The 23,137-nt window shown below is 46.2% G+C and overlaps 1 protein-coding gene across 5 annotated transcripts in view; it reads right to left on the bottom strand.

Moving 5' to 3' along the window:
- themis2 (thymocyte selection associated family member 2) overlaps positions 1-23,137 on the bottom strand; it is a 99,683-nt gene that overhangs the window by 53,420 nt on the left and 23,126 nt on the right. The window contains exons 1-4 of one of the 5 annotated variants that reach the window (XM_085962909.1): positions 20,121-20,313; positions 19,858-19,998; positions 13,821-14,258; positions 922-2,021 (exon numbers count right to left, since the gene is read on the bottom strand). In XM_085962909.1, coding sequence (XP_085819035.1) covers positions 922-2,021; positions 13,821-14,258; positions 19,858-19,998; positions 20,121-20,160 — 1,719 coding nt within the window. In that variant the 5' untranslated portion in view covers positions 20,161-20,313. Of the gene's footprint in view, positions 1-921; positions 2,022-13,820; positions 14,259-19,857; positions 20,314-23,137 lie in introns of those variants that run through there. The other 4 variants (XM_085962911.1, XM_085962912.1, XM_085962913.1 and 1 more) reach the window with 4 other exon arrangements.

Here is a 23,137-nt window from a genome sequence, read left to right as displayed (position 1 = left end):
GTGGGGCCCAAGGTGGAAAAGTTGAGAGCCACTGATCCAATTCATGCTGCACCTGACATGGGAATGGTTAATGCTGCCACAGGGTGCAGAAATGGGAGCCTATTTCCCAGCACTAACATCTCACATCTTCATAAGCGCATTCACCATAAAAGCCTTGGTCTCAAATGGTCTTTGAACAGTAAAGCACATAACATGGAAACAAGGAATGGCTGCAAGACATCAGCACATGTACAGATACTGATTTTATGGCAGGTCAGATGAACACAGCTCCCATTGGGATTTATCCGATTCACCCCACTTCTCTAGTGTAAATAGGATTAATCAATACAACTGGAACACACAGATACAATTTGCTACTTCTAGGAACATAGGAACAGGAGTAGGCCATTCAGCCCCTTGAGCCTGTTCCACCATTCAATGAGATCATGGCTGATCTGTACCTTAACTCCATCTACCCGCCTTGGTTCCATATCACTCGATACCCTTACCTAACAAAAATCTATTTCAGTCTTGAATTGTTCAATTGACCTAACCTCAACAGCTTTTTTGGAGGGAGAGTTCCTGAATATCTACTACCCTTTGTGTGAAGAAGTGCTTCCTGATTTCCCCCCTGAGCAGCCTGGCTCCATTTTTAAGGTTATACACACTTTGTTCTGGACACCCCCGCCAGAGGAAATAATTTCTCTCTATCTACCATATCAAATCCTTTAATCATCTTAAACACCTCAATGAGATCACCCCTTAATCTTCTGTACTCAAGGGAATGAAAGCCAAATCTGTGCAACCTGTCTTCATAATTTAACCCTTTTAGCCCTGGTATCATTCTGTTGACTCTGCGCTGCACCCCCTCCAAAGCCAATATATCCTTCCCGAGATGCAGTGCCCAGAATTGAACGCAGTACTTCTCACGAAAATTCTTACCTTAGGGGGTAAAGGTGGGTGGTGCGGATTATAATCTGGAACAGGAGAGCGACATGGGGGTCGAACTGGGGCAGGGTCTGATGAGGAAGTACTTTTGCTTGGTTTTTTGGGCGGTCGAGGTGGAGGACACAGAGATGGAGTCGAAAATTTCCGCAGATTATAGTACATGAAATCAGTCAGCTCTTCTAGCGAGGCTGCGTTTCTAAGGTCGCAGTTCTCCGCAGGACAGTCTTCCAGGAGGCGGACAGTCATGGTCATCCATTCTACCGGGATTGAGAAGCACCCGGAAGGGCCCTCTAGAAAACCAACAACCAAAGTAGGCACCTCGATTATCTCCTCTAGTTTGATTGCTGGGAAGGACGTTAAGGAATCGTCCGGTAAAGAAGGATCTTTTGATGTGGCTTTCACTTGAAAAGGAAGTTTGAATTTGTCACATATTTCCAAGATTTTGTATCTCTTGGTGTCATGGATTTCTTCTACAAATCGTCCCTCCAAGTACAAAGGAAGCATCACAGGCTCATCCTCATTCTCATCCTCATCCTTGTCTTCTGGGATCTTGCTGCAGACGAGCACGTTAATATTACGAAGTACATCGTCAAAGACCACTTGCGTAGTAGTCCTAAACATGGTGACCAAGCGGTCCCCAACACATAGAGAAGACATTCCACCTTCATTCCACATGCAGTCTTTTGTAACCACAACATTCAAAGGGTCTTCTTGGCTGATGGCATTGCAGAGATCGAACACAGTCACAAACTCCCTTGGCCGTCTTCTGAAAGTTCCCTTATAGTTTACGGAGATTAAGAAATGCCGGCTGACCTTGTTACTCATGGATGTCGCAAGGACTTTCTTCAACAACTGTTTCTTGTAAATTTTTATAACTCTGCCCTTCCTCAGTGAGTGAAACCACTCGCCCTTGAAGAGGGGCTGTTGCTCCGGGGCATCCAGGATTTCGACAATTGTTGGAAATTTCTCATGCGGTTGGTTTAGAATATCAGTCAGTGACAGTGGTTTGATGAACGTGATATCTTTCTGCTCCTCCGTTACGTCTCTCACATCAACCTCCAGAGTCGAGGGTATTTTCACAACATCATTTCTGACTGCAGGAAGATTAGATAGCCATTTTAATGAACATGCTTTCGGATGTTATGTATAAAACCTCAAACGTCTTTGGCATTAATCACAACATGAAACATTTTCTATCAAATAACTTATGAAAAAATTACCCTCTGTACAGTTATAATAAACATTTTTGTTAGGCAAGATTATTAGAAATCATAGAATGACACAGCACAGGAGGCCATTTGGCCCACTGGGTCTGTGCCGGCTCTTTGAAAGAGCTATCCAATTAGTCCCACTCCACATCTCTTTCCCCATAGCCCTGTAGATGTTTTCCTTCAAGTAATTATCCAATTCTCTTTTGAAAGTTACTATTGAATCTGCTTCCACCACCCTTTCAGGCAGTGCATTCCAGATCACTACAACTTGCTGTGTAAACAATGTTTCCTCATGTCACCTCTGGTTCTCGTTACGGAAGGCGGAGTGACAAATCAGCAAGCTCATGCGGTGATGTGGAGATCCCTGCCAATCTACCTGATAGGTGCTACCCTGAAGGGAAGGAAAAATCAGATGGGAAGTCTCCATTGCACTCTGTGGATCCAAGAGCAAAATGAAACTCCAAGCACTCCTGATAAATTCTGAACAATATAGAGTCAAGAAAACAATGTGCAAGCCTTTTTCTTTCTTTTCCTGTTGAAATGTGAAAGCAAACAAATGAACTTTAAATCTAGCATTAAAATAATCAAATAATAACCTATACTTTCACATAACTGTAAAAATCTATTATTCCCTATTTAGTTCTGCAATTAGATCATCTGTATTGATTTGGAATAGGGATATTTGTTTCCATTTTTATTGCCTACCAAATGAAGGAAAAAACTTGCATTTATATAGCGCCTTTCACAACCTCAGGATAAGCTTTACAGCCAATGAATTACTTTTGAAGTGTAGTTACGGTTGCAACATAGGGTAACGCGGCAGCCATTTTGCGCACAGCAAGGTTCGAGTGGAGCATAAACACCAGCATGGACTGGTTGGGCCGAATGACCTGTTTCTGTGCCGTATATCCTTTTTTTTTATTCGTTCATGGAATGTGGGCGTCGCTGGCAGGGCCAGCATTTATTGCCCATCCCTAATTGCCCTCGAGAAGGCGGTGGTGAGACGCCTTCTTGAACCGCTGCAGTCCGTGTGGTGAAGGTACTTCCAGTGCTGTTAAGGACGGAGTTCCAGGATTTTGACCCAGCGCTGAAGAAGGAATGGCGATATACTTCCAAATCCGGATGGTGTGTGACTTGGAGGGGAACTTGGAGGCGGTGGTCATAGAGTCATAGAGTTTTACAGCACAGAAAGAGGCCCTTCGGCCCATCGTGTCTGCGCCGCCCTTCCGGGTGCTTCTCAATCCCGGTGGTGTTCCCATGCGCCTGCTGCCCTTGTCCTTCTAGGTGGTAGAGGTCACGGGTTTCGGAGGTGCTGCCGAAGAAGCCTTGGCGAATTGCTGCAGTGCATCTTGTAGATGGTACACACTGCAGCCACGGTACACCTGTGGTGGAGGGAGTGAATGTTTAAAGGTGCTGGATGGGATGCCAATCAAGCGGGCTGCTTTGTCTTGGATGGTGTCGAGCTTCTTGAGTGTTGTTGGAGCTGTACTCATCCAGGCAAGTGGAGAGTATTCCATCACACTCCTTACTTGTGTCTTGTAGATGGTGGAAAGGCTTTGAGGAGTCAGGAGGTGAGACACTCGCTGCAGAATACTCAGCCTCTGACCTGCTCTTGCTGTCACAGTATTTATGTGGCTGGTTCAGTTAAGTTTCTGGTCAATGGTGACTCCCAGGATGTTGATGGTGGGAGATACGGTGGTGGTAATGCCATTGAATGTCATGGGGCGGTGGTTAGACATTTGCTTGTTGGAGATAGTCATTGCCTGGCACTTGTGTGGCGCGAATGTTACCTGCCACTTATCAGCCCAAGCCTGAATGTCGTCCAGGTCTTGCTGCATGTGGGCATGGACTGCTTCATTATCTGAGGAGTTGCGAATGGCACTGAACACTGTGCCGTCATCAGCGAACATCACCACTTCTGACCTTGTGATGGAGGGAAGGTCATTGATGAAGCAGCTGAAGATGGTTGGGCCTAGGACACTGCCCTGAGGAGCCCATGCAGCGATATCCTGGGGCTGTGATAATTCACCTCCAACCCCCACAACCATCTTCCTTTGTGCTAGGTACGATTCCGGCCAGTGGAGAGTTTCCCCCTCCGATTCCCATTGGCTTCAGTTTTACTAGGGCTCCTTGATGCCACACTTGGTCAAATGCTGCATTGATGTCAAGGGCAGTCACTCTCACCTCACCTCTGGAACTCAGCTCCTTTGTCCATGTTTGGACCAAGGCTGTAATGAGGTCCGGAGCCGAGTGGTCCTGGCAGAACCCAAACTGGGCATCAGTGAGCAGGTTATTGGTGAGTAAGAGCTGCTTGATAGCACTGTGGACGACACTTTCCATCACTTTGCTGATGATTGAGAGTAGACTGATGGGACGGTAATTGGCCGGATTGGATTTGTCCTGCTTTTTGTGGACAGGACATACTTGGGCAGTTTTCCACATTGTTGGATAGATGCCAGTGTTATAGCTGTACTGGAACAGCTTGGCTAGAGACGCGGCTAGTTCTGGAGCTCAAGATGTCGGGGTGCACAGCCTTTGTTGTATCCAGTGTGCTCAGCCGTTTCTTGATATCACGTAGAGTGAATCGAATTGGTTGAAGACTGGCTTCTATGATGGTGGGGACCTCAGGATGAGGCCGATATGGATCATCCACTCGGCCCTTCTGGCTCAAGATGGTTGCAAATGCTTCAGCTTTGCCATTTGCACTCACGTGCTGGGTTCTACCATCATTGAGGATGGGGATATTCATGGAGCCGCCTCCTCCTCTCATTAGTTGTTTAATGGTCCACCACCATTCACGACTGGATGTGGCAGGACTGCAGAGCTTTGATCTGATCCGTTGATTGTGGGATCGCTTAGCCCTGTCTATAGCATGCTGCTTCTGCTTTTTAGCATGCATGTAGTCCTGTCTTGCAGCTTCCCCAGGTTGGCACCTCATTTTTAGGTACACCTGGTGCTGCTCCTGGCATGCTCTTCTACACGCCTCATTGAACCAGGGCTCGTCCCCTGGCTTGATGGTAATGGTAGAGTGAGGGATATGCTGGGCCATGAGGTTAGATTGTGGTACAATACAATTCTGCTGCTGCTGATGGCCCACAGCGCCTCATGGATGCCCAGTTTTGAACTGCTAGATCTGTTCTGAATCTATCCCATTTAGCACGGTGGTGGTGCCACACAACACGATGGAGGGTGTCCTCAGTGTGAAGACGGGACTTTGTCTCCGCAATGACTGTGCAGTGGTCACTGCTACCAATGCTGTCATGGATAGATGCATCTGTGACAGATAGATTGGCGAGGACGAGGTCAAGCAGGTTTTTCCCTCGTGTTGGTTCTCTCACCTGTCGCAGGCCCACGGTAAGGTTCCACACACAGCAATGAAATACATGCCCAATTAATCTGATTTTTAGTGATGTTGGTTGGTGGATAAATGTTGGCCTTTGGTAGACTGGGAGAACTCCCCTGCTTTTCAAATAGTTCCATGGTCTGATGTTGCAACTGAAAGACAGCACCTCCAACAGTTCAGCAATCCATCAATACTGCACTGAAGTGTCGGACACGATTATGTGCTGAAGCCACTAGGTTGGGGCTTAAACCCACAAGCTTCAGATTCAGAGGCGAGAGTGTTACCACTGAACCAAGGCTGGCTGATACACAAGAAATAGGAGCAGGAGTGGGCCATACGGCCCCTCGAGCCTTCGCTGCCATTCAATAAGATCATGGCTGAACTTCGACATCAACTCCACTTTCCCACCCTATCCCCATATCCCTTGATTCCCTTAGTGCCCAAAAATCCATCAATCTCAGTCTTAAATATACTCAGCATCTGAGGATTCACAGCCCTCTGTAGACAATTCCAAAGGGCTGGATTTTAACTATGCGATGCGCTGAGAGCAGGGGGGTGGTATCTGGTAGCGCATGGGAAACCCAGATTTCAGTGCAGCATGTCTGTCAGTGGCTTTTTAACCCAGCCATGGCATTACCATTTCCGGGTTTCCCGACCAATTAGCATGAGTATGAAGGAATTTCAACTGCGGTATTTAAATGGACACTCCAAACATGCAATTCGATGGAGTTTGGAGTTGGCAACACAACAGAAGGAATTGGCAGAATGGAGTACAGATGTTCAAAGGCTGCGCCTTGTTTTAGTGACGCCTCTCTGGATGTGCTGCTGGGGGCTGTAAGGGATACTCTTCCCTACTGACAGGAGGAAGATGCCTGCAGGTGAAGCAAAGGCGGCATGGCTGGAGGTTGCCCACGAGGTCAGCAGCAGGAGCATGGTGTCATGCTCATGGATTCAATGCCGAGAGCGGTTTAACGACCAAAGCTGGGCAGGAAAGGTGAGTACAGTGGCACATTCACTTACATCCTGATGTGTGTATCACCCTAACTCCATCGCTCTGCCTTCTCAAGCACATCACTCATCACACCAACTTACCTTACAGGTACAACCATCCCTCTCGGTCTATGCACTTCCTCACATTCTCATTTGTCCAGCCACCACTGACACTCACCCTCATCCTCATGTCATGCCTCTCCCTCAGTTACCCTTAACAAATGCTCTCCATCCATCCGTTTAACATATGCCATTACTCTCACTCATTACATAAGATTACATAGGATATACAGCACAGAAACAGGCCATTCAGCCCAACCAGTCCCTGCCGATGTTTATGCTCCACTCGAGCCTCCTCCAGTCTTTCCTCATCTATATCAGTATAACCCTCTATTCCCTTCTCCCTCATATGATGATCTAGCCTTCCCTTAAACGCATTTATACTATTTGCTTCAACCACTCCCTGTGGTAGTGAGTTCCACATTCTCACTGCTCTCTCGGTAAAGAAGTTTCTTCAGAATTCCCTATTTGATTACTTGGTAACTATCTTATATCGATGGCCTCTAGTTTTGCTCTTCCCCACACTTTGGGCTGGATTTTACCAGCCCTGAGGAGGCGGGTTTGGAGGCGGGACTGCTGGGAAAATCAAAAAGAATGGGAGCGGGTCCCGAACCCGCTTCCAACCAATCTTCCCGGGAGTCGGGTCCCCGATTTGCGCAGGGACCCAACGCCAAGCGGCGGTAAGCGGATTATAGCCACTTACCTAGCTGTTAACAGGTAATTAACAGGCAGTTAACAGGCCTTTTCCAATTTTGCGACTTCTGCTGCGGGCTTCTCGACGTCGGGGAACCCCGCCAGGGTAAGTGAGGCATGCTGTGGGTCTGTTGTAATGTTCTAGACTCTCCAGCCAGGGGAATCATCCTCCCAGCAACTACCCAGTCAAGCCCTCTAAGAATTTTATACATTTTAATGAGATCACCTCTCACTCTTCTAAACGCCAGAGAATATAGGCTCATTCTTAAAGTAAATTAAAAAATGGATGCATTTATTGCCCATCTCTTGCTGCCTTGGTGATGGGCCTTCTCCTGGAGCCACTCCCGTCCTTGCGCTTGTACAACGTGCTTGTTGGAAAGAGTCTTAACCTGTCAGTGCCTTCAGAAGGGAGATGGGGAAGTCCTACATTTACTGTACAGAAACAAATGATCTTGATGTATATTGAAGAATGTTTGTGAAAAAAATGCTCTTTCAGCATTCTGAGTTAATGGGAAATAGCGAGTATAGGAAGTACAGAAGTAGCTAGTTGTCAACATTTCCATATAGCAGAGGTTTTCGCATTAAGATGCGTTTACTATACTTCTGCAATGCTAAAGCAACAGGAACTGCTGACAGTATAAAAAGGTTCGCAGCAGAGACTTGCAATGCTCAAATGCATGGCGAGATAGTGCCCAAAACCAAAACAGAAGAAAGCATAGCATGGAATGCGAGAGATCCATCCTTCTACAAATCATCTACAATCACTTTACCATTGATTCAACTCAACCCATTTCAATTCTTATGGAAAAGTTCTACGAACTGTTTTCTTGATCCATAAGAATTCATGAAACAGACTCCAGGATATCTATCTAACATTATTTCACCGTATCATGACATTCCCACAAGCTCAATATATTCCATAGAATATTTGACCAAGTTCTTACTGAATGGACGAACTGAGAGGTGCCTGAATGACCTTTCTTATCCATATAGAGTCATAACGGCACAGAAGGAGGCCATTCGGCCCCTTGAGTCCATGCCGTCTCTCTGTAGAGCAATCCAGTCAGTCCCATTCCCCCGCTCTATCCCCGTAGCCCTGCAAGTTTATTTCCCTCAAGTGCCCTTGAAAACACTGATTGTCTCCGCTTCCACCACTTCCGTTGGCAGCGAGTTCCAGGTCCTCACCACTCACTGCATAAAGAAGTTTTCCCTCACATCCCTCCCGTATCTCTTGCTCAAAACCTTAAATCTGTGTCCCCCAGTCCTTGTACCATCAACTAGTGGGAACAGTCTTTCTCTGTCTAGCCTATCCAAACCCGTCATAATCTTGTACACCTCTATCAAATCACCCCTCAACCTCCTTTGCTCTAATGAAAACAAATCCAGCTTCTCCAACCTGTCCTTGTAGCTAAGATCCCCCATCCCCAGAACATTCTGGTAAATCTCCTCTGCACCCTCGCAAGGGTCTTCACATCCTTCCTAAAGTGTGGTGACCAGAACTGGACGCAATATTCCAGTTGTGGCCTAACCAGCGCTTTATAAAGGTTCAGCATAACTTCTCTGCTTCTGTACTCAAAACCTCTATTTATGAAGACCAAGATCCCATATGCTTTGCTAACCACTCTCTCAATATGTCTTGCCACCTTCAGGGACCTATGCACATTAACTCCCAGGTCCCTCTGTCCCTGCACACTCTTTAAAACTGTGCCATTAAGTGTATATTGCTTCTCTGTTCCTTCTGCCAAAATGCATCACCTCACACTTCTCCGTATTAAATTCCATCTGATACTTGTCTGCTAGCCTATCTATGTCCTGTTGCAGTCGATTGGTATCATCTTCACTGTTTGCCACACCCCCAAGTTTGGTGTCATCGGCAAATTTAGAAATTTTACTCTGTATTCCAATATCCGAGAGGGAGAGAGAGAGAGAGGAGGAGGAAGAGGGATGGATAGATAGATATAAATAAAAACAGTGGCCCCAGCACTGACCCTTGGGGAACGCCACCATCTACCATCCTCCAGTCTGAAAAACAGCCATTTACCACAACTCGCAAGCTGCCACTGACCCACCTATTCCATGAGCCTCAATTTTGTTACCCAGCCTTCTATGTGGTACTTTGTCAAACGCCTTCCTAAAATCCATGTAGACAACATCCATTGCATTCCCTTCATTAATCCTCCCTGCTACTTCATCAAAAAATTCAATTAGATTAGGCAAACACGATCTGCCGTTTACAATATCTATCTTGTATTCTCCATCTATACTTATCACGATAGCTTTGGATGAAGAAGAGCCTTTGATCTCATCCTTCCACAATACCAATGCCACTTTCCCATTACAGGTAGACTATCCTTTATCCGAAAACCTCGGGACCAGCCGTGTTTCGGTTTTCGGAGAATTTCGGATTTCGGAAGGTGGGTTGGCGGGGGTCCGCGGGGGGGGGGGGGGGGGGCGGGGTTGTGCGCACGACCCCCCGCCGACCCCCGCCGGCCCCGACGACTTACGGTCGGGGTCGGCGGGGGGTCGTGCGCACGACTTACGCTGACGCTCAGCGTAAGTCGGCGGGGGTTGGGGTCGGCGGGGGTCCGCTGGGGGGGGGGGGGGGTCGGCGGGGGTCGGGGCCGGCGGGGGTCCGTGCGCACGACTTACGCTGAACGAGAAAACCTTTGGTTTTTAGAGGGTTTCGGTTTTCGGAAGTTCGGATAAAGGGTAGTCTACCTGTACAACATCTTGCTGTTTCTTTAGTCAACCACCCTTCTTGGAAACCCACTGCAGCTGTTGATTACTCCATATGTAAAGAAGCACTTCCTGAAATCTCTACTAAACTTCCTATCCACCATCTTAAACTGTGCTCTCTTGCCGTGCTCCTTTAGTGGCTCTGACAGTTTTGTTCACTTTCCCTGTCCCATTAAATACGTTATACACCTTTATAAGATGCCTTCTTGGATGTCTCTATCCTAATCTTCTAGTCTAGCTTATCTAATTATTCCTCCAACATTGAGAATCAGCCTCGATGCTCTCCCTTATATCGCCTCTGAGGTTTTGATGACACTTTCATGCCGTGGTGTCCAGTACTGTATGTAGCATTCCAAATGCAGCCCGACAGGAGCACCATACAACTACAACATGATTTCTGGAGTAGGAAAATCTGCCGATACTCATTAGCTAACCTCACACATGGAGAAGTCACTTGGATGAGGTATCAGGACTGCCAGTATCTGCTGTCAGCATCTTAGAGAAAAGGATGGTGAAGGACAAACATTTTGAAAATGCAAAAAAAAAACTTTAATTTTTTTTCTGGATTTAAGTGCCATGGTCTACAGTTCATAGAATCATATTAACTTACAGCACAGAAGGAGGCCATTCGGCCCATTGTGCCTGTGCTGGCTCTTTGAAAGAGCAGTCATGCTTAGTCCCACCTCCCTGCTTTTTGTCTATAACCCTGTAAGTTGTTTTTAATCACGCAGGGTAACTTTAGTTTCTGTTCTCATTTTTCTGCAGCTAACTTTAGCAACTTGTAACTAAAAAAGCAAGGGGAGATTTTGTTCCTTTCTGATTATTTCCAGAATCTACCAGTCATTAGTTTATGATGACTGAATAAGTCAAATTCATGAAGATTTTTACCCTTACGATTCCATCCAGTTTTCCAGAAAATCTGCGAATTAGTGACCTCGCCTATTATTTCTTCATGCCGTTTTCTCGTACCAGAGTTGTTCCAACACAATTAGCGGGATGTTCCCAGCGGGTAGGCATGGACTACATTGTCCATTCAACATCACTTTGGACTGGCAGCGGACAGAGCTCTGTGCATAGATACTCAAACATATGCACAGAGCATATGGCTTCCAACTCCTGTGAGATCTTTAATAGAATTATAGAATCATCAATATTTTTTCTGCAGAGATGGAGGCCATTCAAATTCAAATCGCTTTATTGGCATGATAAGGTACATCTTATGTTGCCAAAGCATCGAAATACATTTATGGTTGAACACATAAACGCAGATCTATTCGTACAGTGTATAAACAGATATATCCCCGAGTGTATAAATATACATTCGTATAATTTGTATATACTCTTTTCTTAGGTTTACTGGTTGTCCCTCTGTTTATGGCAAGCTGTAACATAGTGTGCCGCTAGTGTTACACAGTTTCTCTCTTCCCCTAGTAGGTATGGGAGTTTTTGGTCGTCATTCAAATTTCTGAATTCAGGGCATATTTGTGAGAATTTTTGGTAGAAATTCTCCCTGATGCCCTGATATTTTCCACAAGCTGTGAGGAAGTGCATCTCTGTCTCCACCACTCCCTGACTGCAGTGAGGGCATATCCTGTCCTCTCTTGGCAGCCTGGTCTGCCTTTTTCGATCGCCAGGCTATGTTCGCTAAGTCTGTACCTTGTCAAGGTTTTTCTCAGTTTGCTATCCTTTACCATGGCCAGGTAATCAGCCATGTTGTATTGTCTGTTTAGGGCCAAGTAGCAATTGAGTTTGCTTTGGGTTTTTGTTGTTTCTGCCCAATATGACAGGTATTTTTCCTTTTGCTTAGTGACAATTGTGTTGGGTCGAATTCTCTGTGCTACGATGTCACTGTCCTGGGGCTGGTTATTGTTAGTAGTGTTAGTGGTTGCTTCACTGAGTCCCAGGACTAGATGACTGAGGGTGTTCTTCTTTATGGTCCTCTCTTGGCATTTCAAGGCTTCGTAATGATAGCAGTGGGGGTTGCTCATTTTTAGGTGTTTCCAAAATTTGGTGGCTCTTTTTTGGATAGTAATTATTAGTGGATATTGGCCTAGTTCTGCCCTGCATGCATTGTTTACGGTTTTCCTTCAAGTCCGGAGGATACTTTTACAGAATTCTGCATGTAGGATCTCAATTGGGTGTTTGTCCCATTTTGCAAATTCTTGTTGTATTAGCGGTCCCCACACCTCACTGCCATAGAGTGCAATTGGTTCAATTACTGATTTGAAAATTTTGAGCCAAATGCTAATTGGGATTTCTATTTGGGTTGATCTTTTAATGGCATAGAAAGCCCTTCTAGCTTTCTCTTTTAGTTCATTCACAGCCAGTTTGAAATTTCCCGTAGAGCTGATTTTTATGCCCAAGTATGTGTAGTTAGTGGTTTGTTCGATTTTAGTTGTTCCTAGTGTGAGATTTATTTTGGGTCCCTGATGTCTGGATCTTTGCTGGAACACAAGGACTTTGGTTTTTTGGGGATTTATTGTCAGGGCCCAGGTCTGACAGAACGACTCCAGCAGATCCAGGTTCTGCTGTAGACCCACCAGGCCTATGCCAGCTCTTTGAATGAACTATCCATTTAGTCCTGAACCCCTGCCTTTTGCTCATACTCTTAAATTTTTCTTTTTCAAATATTTATCCACATCCCTTTCAAAAGCTATTACGGTTTCTACTTTCATCACTGTTTCTGGTCGGGCATTTTATCAGCGTAAAAAATATTCTCCTATATTGCCCTTTTTTGGTGATTAGCTTAAATTTATACCCTCTAATTACCAATATAAGCAGCTTTTCCTGATTTACTATCAAAACCTCTCATAATTTTGAGCACTGTGAAAGTTGAATCTCCTCTCATGAAATAAAGTCCCAGTTTCTCCAGTCTCTTCTCATAACTAAAGCTCCTCATTAATGGTATTATCTTAGTGAATCTCTTCTGCGTCATCTCAATGGCCTTGGCATCCTAATGTCAAGTGCCCAAAACTGGACGTAATAGGGCTCATTTTGACTTTGGGCGATAGTGTAAAACAGGTGATACTGATTCAACTGCCCGCTATATATCCCTTCCAATTTTCAATTGAAGTCAATGGAAATAAAAATGGGGAGGGATATTGCCCGTTTTACACTATCACTCAAAGTCAAAATTACAGGAAACTTTTTTTTATCCGGCACCGACGTGGTGCCGGTTCATCAAAAATTCCAGGTAACCGAAAGCTATAGTAAAAGATACGGAGAGATGAGAGCTCCGTATAAAGCAACAAACCCTGTTGCTTAGCAACAGGTTCAGAACAATGGCCACAAGTTCCAAGCGTCTCTGTAGCTTAGCAACAGCTGCAGCCACACCCTTGCACAGCAACAGATGGAGGAAGGCAAGTAGAATATGAAGTAAAACTTACCTGAACCTACTCCTGAATTTTGCCGGTTAACCGAGATTTCCGGTTATTTAGGTGCCGGTAAATCGAAAGTTTCCTGTACCCCAATATTCCAACTGCAGCCTGAGCAATGATTTGTATGTTTTACTTCTGAAAAGAGCTGATGAGACAAGCTTTAGAGAAATATAGCTGGGCTTCATACTGACATTTAGTGGAAAACAGTGCAAGACCACCTCTTGAATGCTGTCTTGCTAACACCAATACCAGTCTGCACTAGCTACTTTGTAGTGTATTTGGACACAAGGGCACCTAAACACTTTAAATAGAATATTTAATGGCAACTGTGTCTATTTTTGTCTCATTCACTTACATAATACACAAGTTACCTGGTTCTCCCACACTTAGGATGTAAATGAAATTCTACACTTGCATCACACAATACAGTTTTGTCACTGTTTGGGTCAGAAAGGGAGAAATGTTGCCAAAATGTTTACTTACAGTGCATAACTGCTTGAATTTCATATATAGGTGATAGTAGCAGTGCCCCATTAAAATGCTTGGGCGTGCAGATGCCCTTAGTTTGAGCCAGCCTTACTCTCCTCCGTGTCAGAGTTTTTGACTCGATGATGTCCTTAACTGTATATAGTTTGTCATCTTCACATTCATAAAACTCCCCTTTCAACAAAAATGGAAGCACAACATGGACCTGCTCAAAACTGCCATCGACAATGCAATCTGCATACATGTGTCCTTCACGGAGCTCAGTTGACACGATTGTTATGGGCTCTCCCTTTCGAATGACAACATGGTTTACGACAATATCTGTGCGGGTTTGAAAGGTGATTAGTTCCGAGTTCTGTTTTTCAGTTTCTACTGACTTAATGATTTCCTCAACTGACGTGTAAGGGAATCCATCAGGAATAAGCTTGAAGTTCCCTGCAGAGAAACAAAGAAATTGCATGGCTGTATAATTGTTCAGGATTTAATTGCTTTCAATTACATTATAGATTTTAAAAAGTACCTCAGTCAAAACAGGTTTAGAGAGGTAAGTACAGACCCAGTCTCAATGAATCTCACCCTGAGCTACTCATGTAAATGTAATGAATTCTGCTTTCTGAATTGGTTCCTAACAAAACTAAACTCATCTGCAGGGAAAGGACTGATTTGAAAACAAAACAATATAAATTGATGGTGAAATTGCTGCCACATTATTAGGTCCATAAAAGGAGGTGAAGCAGCAACTTCCTTCAAATCACCAGAGTGGGGGAGTTCAGGAGCTTAGAACTCACCACATGAGGAACTGTAGATATGACTATGTCCTGGCATTCCATAGCACAACATTGCCCCAAGCCAACAGTCTAATTACAGTTTTCCAGTGGGAAGGGGGCACTCGCGAGACAAACACAAACACTCCCCGCCATCTTCCTGCCGAAAGCCCACGCAGCTATTTTTGAGTGGGCTTCGACATAAGAAGCCAACGCTTCTGCTAGAAACCAGCGGGAGCCTCAATAGGCCATGAAAATCGAGGGACCTAGGAGGTAGAGAGGACTCTGGTGCAATTTCAGTTTTTGGGAACGCGCAGCCTCCCACCTCCCCCCTCAGGACCTACTCACTGCCCCCGAATGGAAAGTGGCCACAACCAGCGTCCCTTAAAGGGATCATTGGAGGCCGCGCTGGAAGACTTAGGGTGATAGGAAGTAAGGTGGGAGGAGGCTTGTGTGGAGCATAAACACCGGCATAGACTAGTAGGGCCGAATGGCCTGTTATTGTGCTGTAAAATTCTATGTAATTCTATGAATATTAAAAGTGAGAAAACAGACAAATAGAAGTGGATGATACAAGAAAACCAAACAGGAATGGAGCCTGACCAAAAATGCAAAATACAAAGAGGGATCTAGAATAGGACAGGGACAATAGAAATATAATGCAAGGCAAAGATGTGTTCAACAGGCAATCAATAAAAATGCACATCTCTCTAGGTCACTTTATTGATAAGCCAAGTTTGAAAAGGAGAATAGGAGTAACATTGAAATTTTGAAGGTCATTTTAAAGAATAGTGAAAGCAAAAATGTATCACTTTGAAAACGAAATAACTTGGCAAGACTTTCAGCGCAATGACTAAACAAAGAGGTAAAAACTGAGCTGAGGGCCAAATCGAAATATTTGTTATAAGGAAACAAAATAATGAGAAATGTGTGACATGCAAAGGTCAGTTGAGAATAAGAAATAAGCGTTTTAAAAGATGACAATAGATGGGTTATAACCAATAGCAAGAAGGTTTTAGCTACATTGGCAGTTGACGGCATGGGTGGGGCGGGGTAGTGAAATTGCAGGACAAATAAAAAGAAACAAATGCTGGAAATACAGAGTAGGTCAGACTGCATCTGTGAAGAGAAGAGACCTCCTCCAGCTCTCCAACTCTGAATTCCTCCAATTCTGGCCTCCTGTGCATCCCCGAATTCCTTCACCCCTGGCCGTGCGTTCAGCTGTCTAGGCCCAAAACTCTGGAATTCTCTACCTAAACCTCTCCACTTCTCCTTTAAGAGGCTCCTTAAAATCTAACTCTTGTCCAAATGTCTCCGTCTTTGGCTCAGTGTCACTTTTTGTCTGAATATGCTCCTGTGAAGTGCCATGGGAGGTTTTACTACATTAAAAGCACTATATCAATGCAAGTTGTTGTTGGGCCAGATGAGATACGGGCTTGAATCCTCCAAGAAATGAGAGAAGAAATAGACAAGGCTTTGGTTCATAGATTTGTATGCTCCATAAACACAGGTGTTAAGAACATAAGAAATAGGAACAGGCGTAGGCCATTTGGCCCTTCGAGCCTGCTCCACCATTTAATAAGATCACAGCTGATCTTCTACCTCAACTCCACCTTCCTTCACTATCCCCATAGCCCTAGATTCCCTTAATATCCAAAAATCTATCAATCTCTCTCTTGAATATACTCGACAACTGAGCCTCCACAGCCCTCTGGGGTAGAGAATTCCAAAGACTCACAACCCTTTGAGTGAAGAAATTTCTCATCTCAATCCTAAATGGCCGACCCCTTATTCTGAGACTGTGACCCCTAGTTCTAGATTCCCCAGTCAGGGGAAACATCCTCCCTGCATCTACCCTGTCAAACCCTGTACAAATTTTATATGTTTCAATGAGGTCGCCTCTCATTCTTCTAAATTCCCCCATCCCAGGAATCAGTTTGGTGAACCTTTGCTGCACTCCCCCCTAAGGCAAGTATATCCTTCCTTAGGTAAGACCAAAACTGTACACAGTACTCCAGGTGTGGTCTCACCAAGGCACTATATAATTGCAGTAAGACTTTACTCTTATACTCCAATCCTTCTGTAATAAAAGCTAACATACCATTTCCTTTCCTAATTGCTTGCTGTACCTGCATGTTAACTTAGTGATTTGTGTACAAGGGCACCCAGGTCCCTCTGAATACTAACATTTCCTAATCACACACACCATTTAAAAAAATATTCTACTTTTCCTACCAAAGTGCATAACTTCACGTTTCTCCACATTATATTCCATCTGCCATGTTCTTGCCCACTCACTTAACCTGTCTATATCCCTTTGCAGGCTCTTTGCATCCTCCTCACAACTTACTTTCCCAAATAGCTTTGTACTGTCAGCAAACATGGATATATTATACTCAGTCCCTTCATCTAAGTCACTGTAAACAGCTGAGGCCCAAGCACTGATCCTTGTGGTACTCCACTAGTTAAAGCCCACCAACCCGAAAATGACCCGTTTATTCCTACTCTCTGTTTTCTGTCCGTTAACCAATCCTCAATCCATGCTAATATATTACCCCCAATCCCATTAGCCCTAATTTTGTGTAATAACCTCTTGTGTGGTACCTTATCAAATGCTTTCTGAAAATCCAAATACACTACATCCACTGGGTCCCCCTCATCTACCCTGCTAATTACGATCTCAAAAAACTCTTAATTTGTCAAACATGATTTCCCTTTCATAAATCCGTGCTAACTCTGCCCAATCATATTATGATTTTCTAAGTGCCCTGTTACCACATCCATAATAAAAGATTCTAGCATTTTCCCTACTACTGAGGTCAGGCTAACTGGTCCATAATTCCCGGTTTTCTCTCGCCCTCCTTTCTTGAATAGTGGGGTTACAATTGCTACCTTCTAATCCGCAGAGATCGTTCTAGAATCTAGGGAATTCTGGAAGATCAAAACCAATGCATCCACTATGTCTGTAGCCACCTCTTTTAAAATCTTTGGATGTAGGCCATCAGGTTATGGGGATTTATCGGCTTTAGGTGTTGTACGGAGGACCGCAGGCTAACTCATTTCAAAAAAGGGGTAACCAAAGAACTGAAAATTACTCATCCCATAGCCTTACATCCAGAGCGAGGGAACTGCTTGAGATCTTTAGTTTTCTTATTAGACATTCTCCCAATATGAAGTCAGGTGAGTCTTGCTGGGATGCTGAGCTTTAGGATCACAAGACAATTGGTACAGTCTCTCTCTTCTTAGGCAGTCCCTCGGAACTGAAGATGACAGTATGAAACCAGGAAAGACCATTTGGCCCAGCAAGCCCATTCGTCCCAACAGACCATGTAGACTTCATACCATCACAGGCTCTTGAAGACAAAAAAGCTAAATTTCTCTCCGATTTAAAAAAAATCAGATTTTTTGAATAGTAGAGTAAGCCTCTGGCTTAGTGGTAGCATTCCCGTTTGATTCAGAAGGTTCAGGATTTGAACCCTGCTCCACAGTCCCGGAGATTGGAACTCTGGCTCAGAATTCTGGGTTGACATCCAGCGGGATACTCAGATCTGGTGGGTGTGTCATAGAGTTATACAACACAGAAAGAGGCCCTTCGGCCCATCGTGTCCACGCCGGCCATCAAGCCCTGTCTATTCTAATCCCATTTTCCAGCACTTGGTCCGTAGCCTTGTATGCTGTGGCGTTTCAAGTGCTCATCTAAATGCTTCTTGAATGTTGTGAGGGTTCCTGCCTCTACCACCCTTTCAGGCAGTGAGTTCCAGATTCCAACCACCCTCTGGGTGAAAAAGTTTCTCCTCAAATCCCCTCTAAACCTCCTGCCCCTTACCTTGAAACTATGCCCCCTGGTTATTGATCCCTCTACTAAGGGGAAAAGTTCCTCTCTATCTACCCTATCTATGCCCCTCATAACTTTGTACACCTCAATCAGGTCCCCCCTCAGCCTTCTCTGCTCTAAGGAAAACAACCCCAGCCTGTCCAGTCTCTCTTCATAGCTGAAGCGCTCCAGCCCAGGTAACATCCTGGTGAATCTCCTCTGCACCCTCGCCAATGCAATCACATCCTTCCTATAGTGTGGCGACCAGAACTGCACACAGTATTCCAGCTGTGGCCTAACTAGCATTTTGTACAGCTCCATCATAACCTCCCTGCTCTTATATTCTATGCATCAGCTAATGAAGGCAAGTATCCCATATGCCTTTTTAACCACCTTATCTACATGTCCTGCTGCCGTCAGGCCCCTCCTCATCATACAGGTGGTGGGAGCCCATAAAACCCTCCTGTTCTGTAGGAGTAACCACCCTATGGACTGGTATAAAAAAGGTTACGGCCATAGAAGGAGCATTTGTGGCGGCCTGTCAGACCGTTAATCAGCCTGCGAATCCTTCCGCTACTTCACACTCTTCTCCAAGGGAAGAGTGTGAAGATACGAACAGAACATCTGCAACAGAAACCATGCGTTTAGACTCTGAGCTCAATGACAGTGAGCAGGCCAGCTCCAATACTACAATGGAGGCTGTGACTTGACCTGCGCGGGAATGTGCTGGAGCTATGTGACCCCTGGATTACACACTACAGCTGGGTACACTATATACTTGGCATTACTGCAAAGTTGTATTTCCTGCACTTTCCTTTCCCCTTCAAGGATCATAAATGTAATTGAGATCGGGTTTGAATCTAGTTCCTAATGGGAGCAATACTATTCATTATTTGCATTAAATTAAATGGAAGTAACTAATCATCTGCAATCAGAGAGACCAAAGGATACCTCATGTGGGAAATGTTATACTGGTGAATCAAAGAATCATAGAGATTACAGCATAGAAGGTGACCACTGAGTTTGTGCTGGAGCCCCTTCCCCGTATCCTTCTATAACCTTCCTTTTCAAATATTTGATCCAATTCCCTTTTAAACGATGTTAAAGTCTCTGCTTCATTACTGTTGGTAAAGCATTCTATGTTCCAATAACCTGCTGTGTGAAAAAAATATCTTCTAAGTGTTGGGGCTGTTGGGTTGATGGTCCAATACTGGGGCAGTGTAATATTGAGAACGTTTTACTCTATTCTAGATATTTCTGTAAAGCCGACACAGAAGGAATTAATTATTCACAACATTTGGAAAACTCAAACCTAAAGCATTCCAGTTTGATATGTGTAAAAAAATATGAATTTTCAACAACTGTGTTTTATAAGTATCAATCAATCACAAATATTGAACAGTGACAGTGACAAAAGAATGAAATGGAACAGTAATTTTGTCCTTTCAAAAAGTACCTGAATAGTTTAGTGGGAGATCAAATTTCCATTCAGTGTCCATATTTTCACAGACAACTTTCTGGAGTTCGATGCCCATTATTTTAATGAGCTCTCCAGTTGACAAGCAGCATTCATTTCCCGATATTTCATAGACTGATCCTGTGGGAGATAAACAGCACAAAGAAAAATCAGCGATGCATAAGTATGTAACAGTTAGAAACATTTCAATGTGTGGGGCTCGGCAATGGAGCTTTGCCCCAAGCATTACGAGATGGCTTCACCCAAGCGGTACATTGTCATTTTTGTGTCAGCAAAGTACATAGTGGAAATTGCACTGTAAGGCAGGGGTTCTCAACCGGGTGTCCATGAGAAGATTTCACGAGGGCCGCCGCCATCAATCGAGCCCCGGATTGGCTCGGCTCCGGCTGAGCGGCAGCCAGCACCATTCCAGTCTGTGACCCCGCCTGACCTCTGCCCCCGAGCCGGTAATTCATTGACAAAGTTCAGTATTAAAACTAAACTGCCGGCAATATTAATATATTTTCACCGTTTAGATCCAATAATAAAATGTTATTTTATGAATGCCTGATGTTTGATTTATTGACCATACTCGGCCCCCGCCCCCCTCGTGCTTCTGGATGGCGCGAGCCGACCGTTTGTGTTTGAATTATCGGCGCGCGCGGGGATAGAAGTTTCCAGAAATAGAGGGCTCCGGGTATTGGGGACAGAGGGAAGGGGGCTCCGGGTATTGGGGACAGAGAGAGAGAGAGAGAGGGAAAGGGCTCCGGGTATTGGGGACAGAGAGAGGGGAGGGGGCTCCGGGTATTGGGGACAGAGAGAGAGAGGGAAAGGGCTCCGGGTATTGGGGACAGAGGGGAGGGAGCTCCGGGTATTGGGTATTGGGAACAGAGAGGGAGCTCCGGGTATTGGGGACAGAGAGGGAGGGAGGGAGCTCCGGGTATTGGGGACAGAGAGGGAGGGGGCTTTGGGTATTGGGGACAGAGAGAGAGGGGGTTCTGGGTATTGGGGACAGAGAGAGGGGGCTCTGGGTATTGGGGACAGAGAGAGGGGGCTCTGGGTATTGGGGACAGAGAGAGGGGGCTCTGGGTATTGGGGACAGAGAGAGAGGGAGGGGGCTCTTGGTATTGGAGAGAGAGAGGGGGTTTCGGATATTGGAGGGGGGGGAGAGAGGGGGGGCTTCGGATATTGGAGGGGGGAGAGAGAGAGGGGGGTCTTCGGATATTGAGGGGGGGGAGAGAGAGGGGGGGCTTCGGATATTGGAGGGGGGGAGAGAGAGGGGGGCTTCGGATATTGGAGGGGGGGAGAGAGAGGGGGGCTTCGGATATTGGAGGGGGGGAGAGAGAGGGGGGGCTTTGGATATTGGAGGGGGGGAGAGAGAGGGGGGCTTCGGATATTGGAGGGGGGGAGAGAGAGGGGGGGCTTTGGATATTGGAGGGGGGGGGAGAGAGAGGGGGGGCTTCGGATATTGGAGGGGGGGGGAGAGACCTCAGTCAACTAGTCCTGGGACTCAATAAAGTAACTAATAACAATACTAACAATAACCAACCCCAGGACAGTGACAGGGTAACACAAAGAATTCGACCCAACACAATCGTCGCTAAGCAAAAGGAAAAATATCTGTCATATTGGGCAGAAACAACAAAAACCCAAAGCAAACTCAATTGCTACTTGGCCCTAAACAGACAATACAACATAGCTGATTACCTGACCATGGTAAAGGATAACAAACTGAGAAGAACCTTGACAAGGTACAGACTTAGCGAACATGGCCTAGCGATCGAAAAAGGCAGACACAGGCAGACCAGGCTGCCAAGAGAAGACAGGATATGCTCTCACTGCAGTCAGGGAGTAGTTGAGACAGAGATGCACTTCCTCACAGCCTGTGGAAAATATCAGGGCATCAAGAGAGAATTTCTATCAAAAATTCTCACAAATATGCCCTGAATTCAGAAATCTGACTGACAACCAAAAACTCCCATTCCTACTGGGGGAGGAGAGAAGCTGTGTAACACTGGCGGCACACTATGTTACAGCTTGCCATGAACAGAGGGACAACCAGTAAACTAAGACAAGAGTATATATAAACAAGGCGAAAATATATTTATAAACTCAGGGATATACCTGTTTATACACTGTATGAATGGAACCGCGTTTATGTGTTCAACCATAAATGTATTTTGATGCTTTGGCAACATAAGATGTACCTTATCATGCCAATAAAGCGATTTGTATGTATTGTATTATTGAGAGAGAGGGGGGGCTTCGGATATTGGAGGGGGGGGAGAGAGAGGGGGGGCTTCGGATATTGGAGGGGGGGGAGAGAGAGGGGGGGGCTTCGGATATTGGAGGGGGGGGAGAGAGAGGGGGGGCTTCGGATATTGGAGGGGGGGGAAAGAGAGGGGGGGCTTCCGATATTGGAGGGGGGGGGAGAGAAAGGGGAGGGGGGGGGGAGAGAAAGGAGGGGGGGGAGAGAAAGGGAGGGGGGGAGAGAAAGGGAGGGGGGGGAGAGAAAGGGAGGGGGGGAGAGAAGGGGAGGGGGGGAGAGAAAGGGAGGGGGGGGAGAGAAAGGGAGGGGGGGAGAGAAGGGGAGGGGGGGAGAGAAAGGGAGGGGGGGGAGAGAAAGGGAGGGGGGGGGAGAGAAAGGGAGGGGGGGGAGAGAAGGAGGGGGGGGAGAGAAAGGGGGGGAGAGAAGGAGGGGGAGAGAAAGGGAGGGGGGGAGAGAAAGGGAGGGGGGAGAGAAAGGGGGGGGAGAGAAAGGGAGGGGGAGAGAAAGGGAGGGGGGGGAGAGAAAGGGAGGGGGGGGGAGAGAAAGGGAGGGGGGGGAGAGAAAGGGAGGGGGGGCAGAGAAGGGGGGGAGAGAAAGGGAGGGGGGGGAGAGAAAGGGAGGGGGGGGAGAGAAAGGGAGGGGGGAGAGAAAGGGAGGGGGGGAGAGAAAGGGAGGGGGGGAGAAAGGGAGGGGGGGGAGAGAAAGGGAGGGGGGGAGAGAAAGGGAGGGGGGGAGAGAAAGGAGAGGGGGGGAGAGAAAGGGAGGGGGGGGGAGAGAAAGGGAGGGGGGGGGAGAGAAAGGGGGGGGAGAGAAAGGGAGGGGGGAGAGAAAGGGAGGGGGGGGAGAGAAAGGGAGGGGGGGAGAGAAAGGGAGGGGGGGAGAGAAAGGGAGGGGGGGGGAGAGAAAGGGAGGGGGGGAGGAGGAGAGAAAGGGAGGGGGGGAGAGAAAGGGAGGGGGGAGAGAAAGGGAGGGGGGGAGAGAAAGGGAGGGGGGGGAGAGAAAGGGGAGGGG

Source organism: Somniosus microcephalus, chromosome 20 (assembly GCF_052327205.1).
Source record: "Somniosus microcephalus isolate GS21.2 chromosome 20, FLI_Smic_1.0, whole genome shotgun sequence".
Classification (NCBI taxonomy): domain Eukaryota; kingdom Metazoa; phylum Chordata; class Chondrichthyes; order Squaliformes; family Somniosidae; genus Somniosus; species Somniosus microcephalus.
This window is presented reverse-complemented; position numbering and strand designations above follow the sequence as displayed.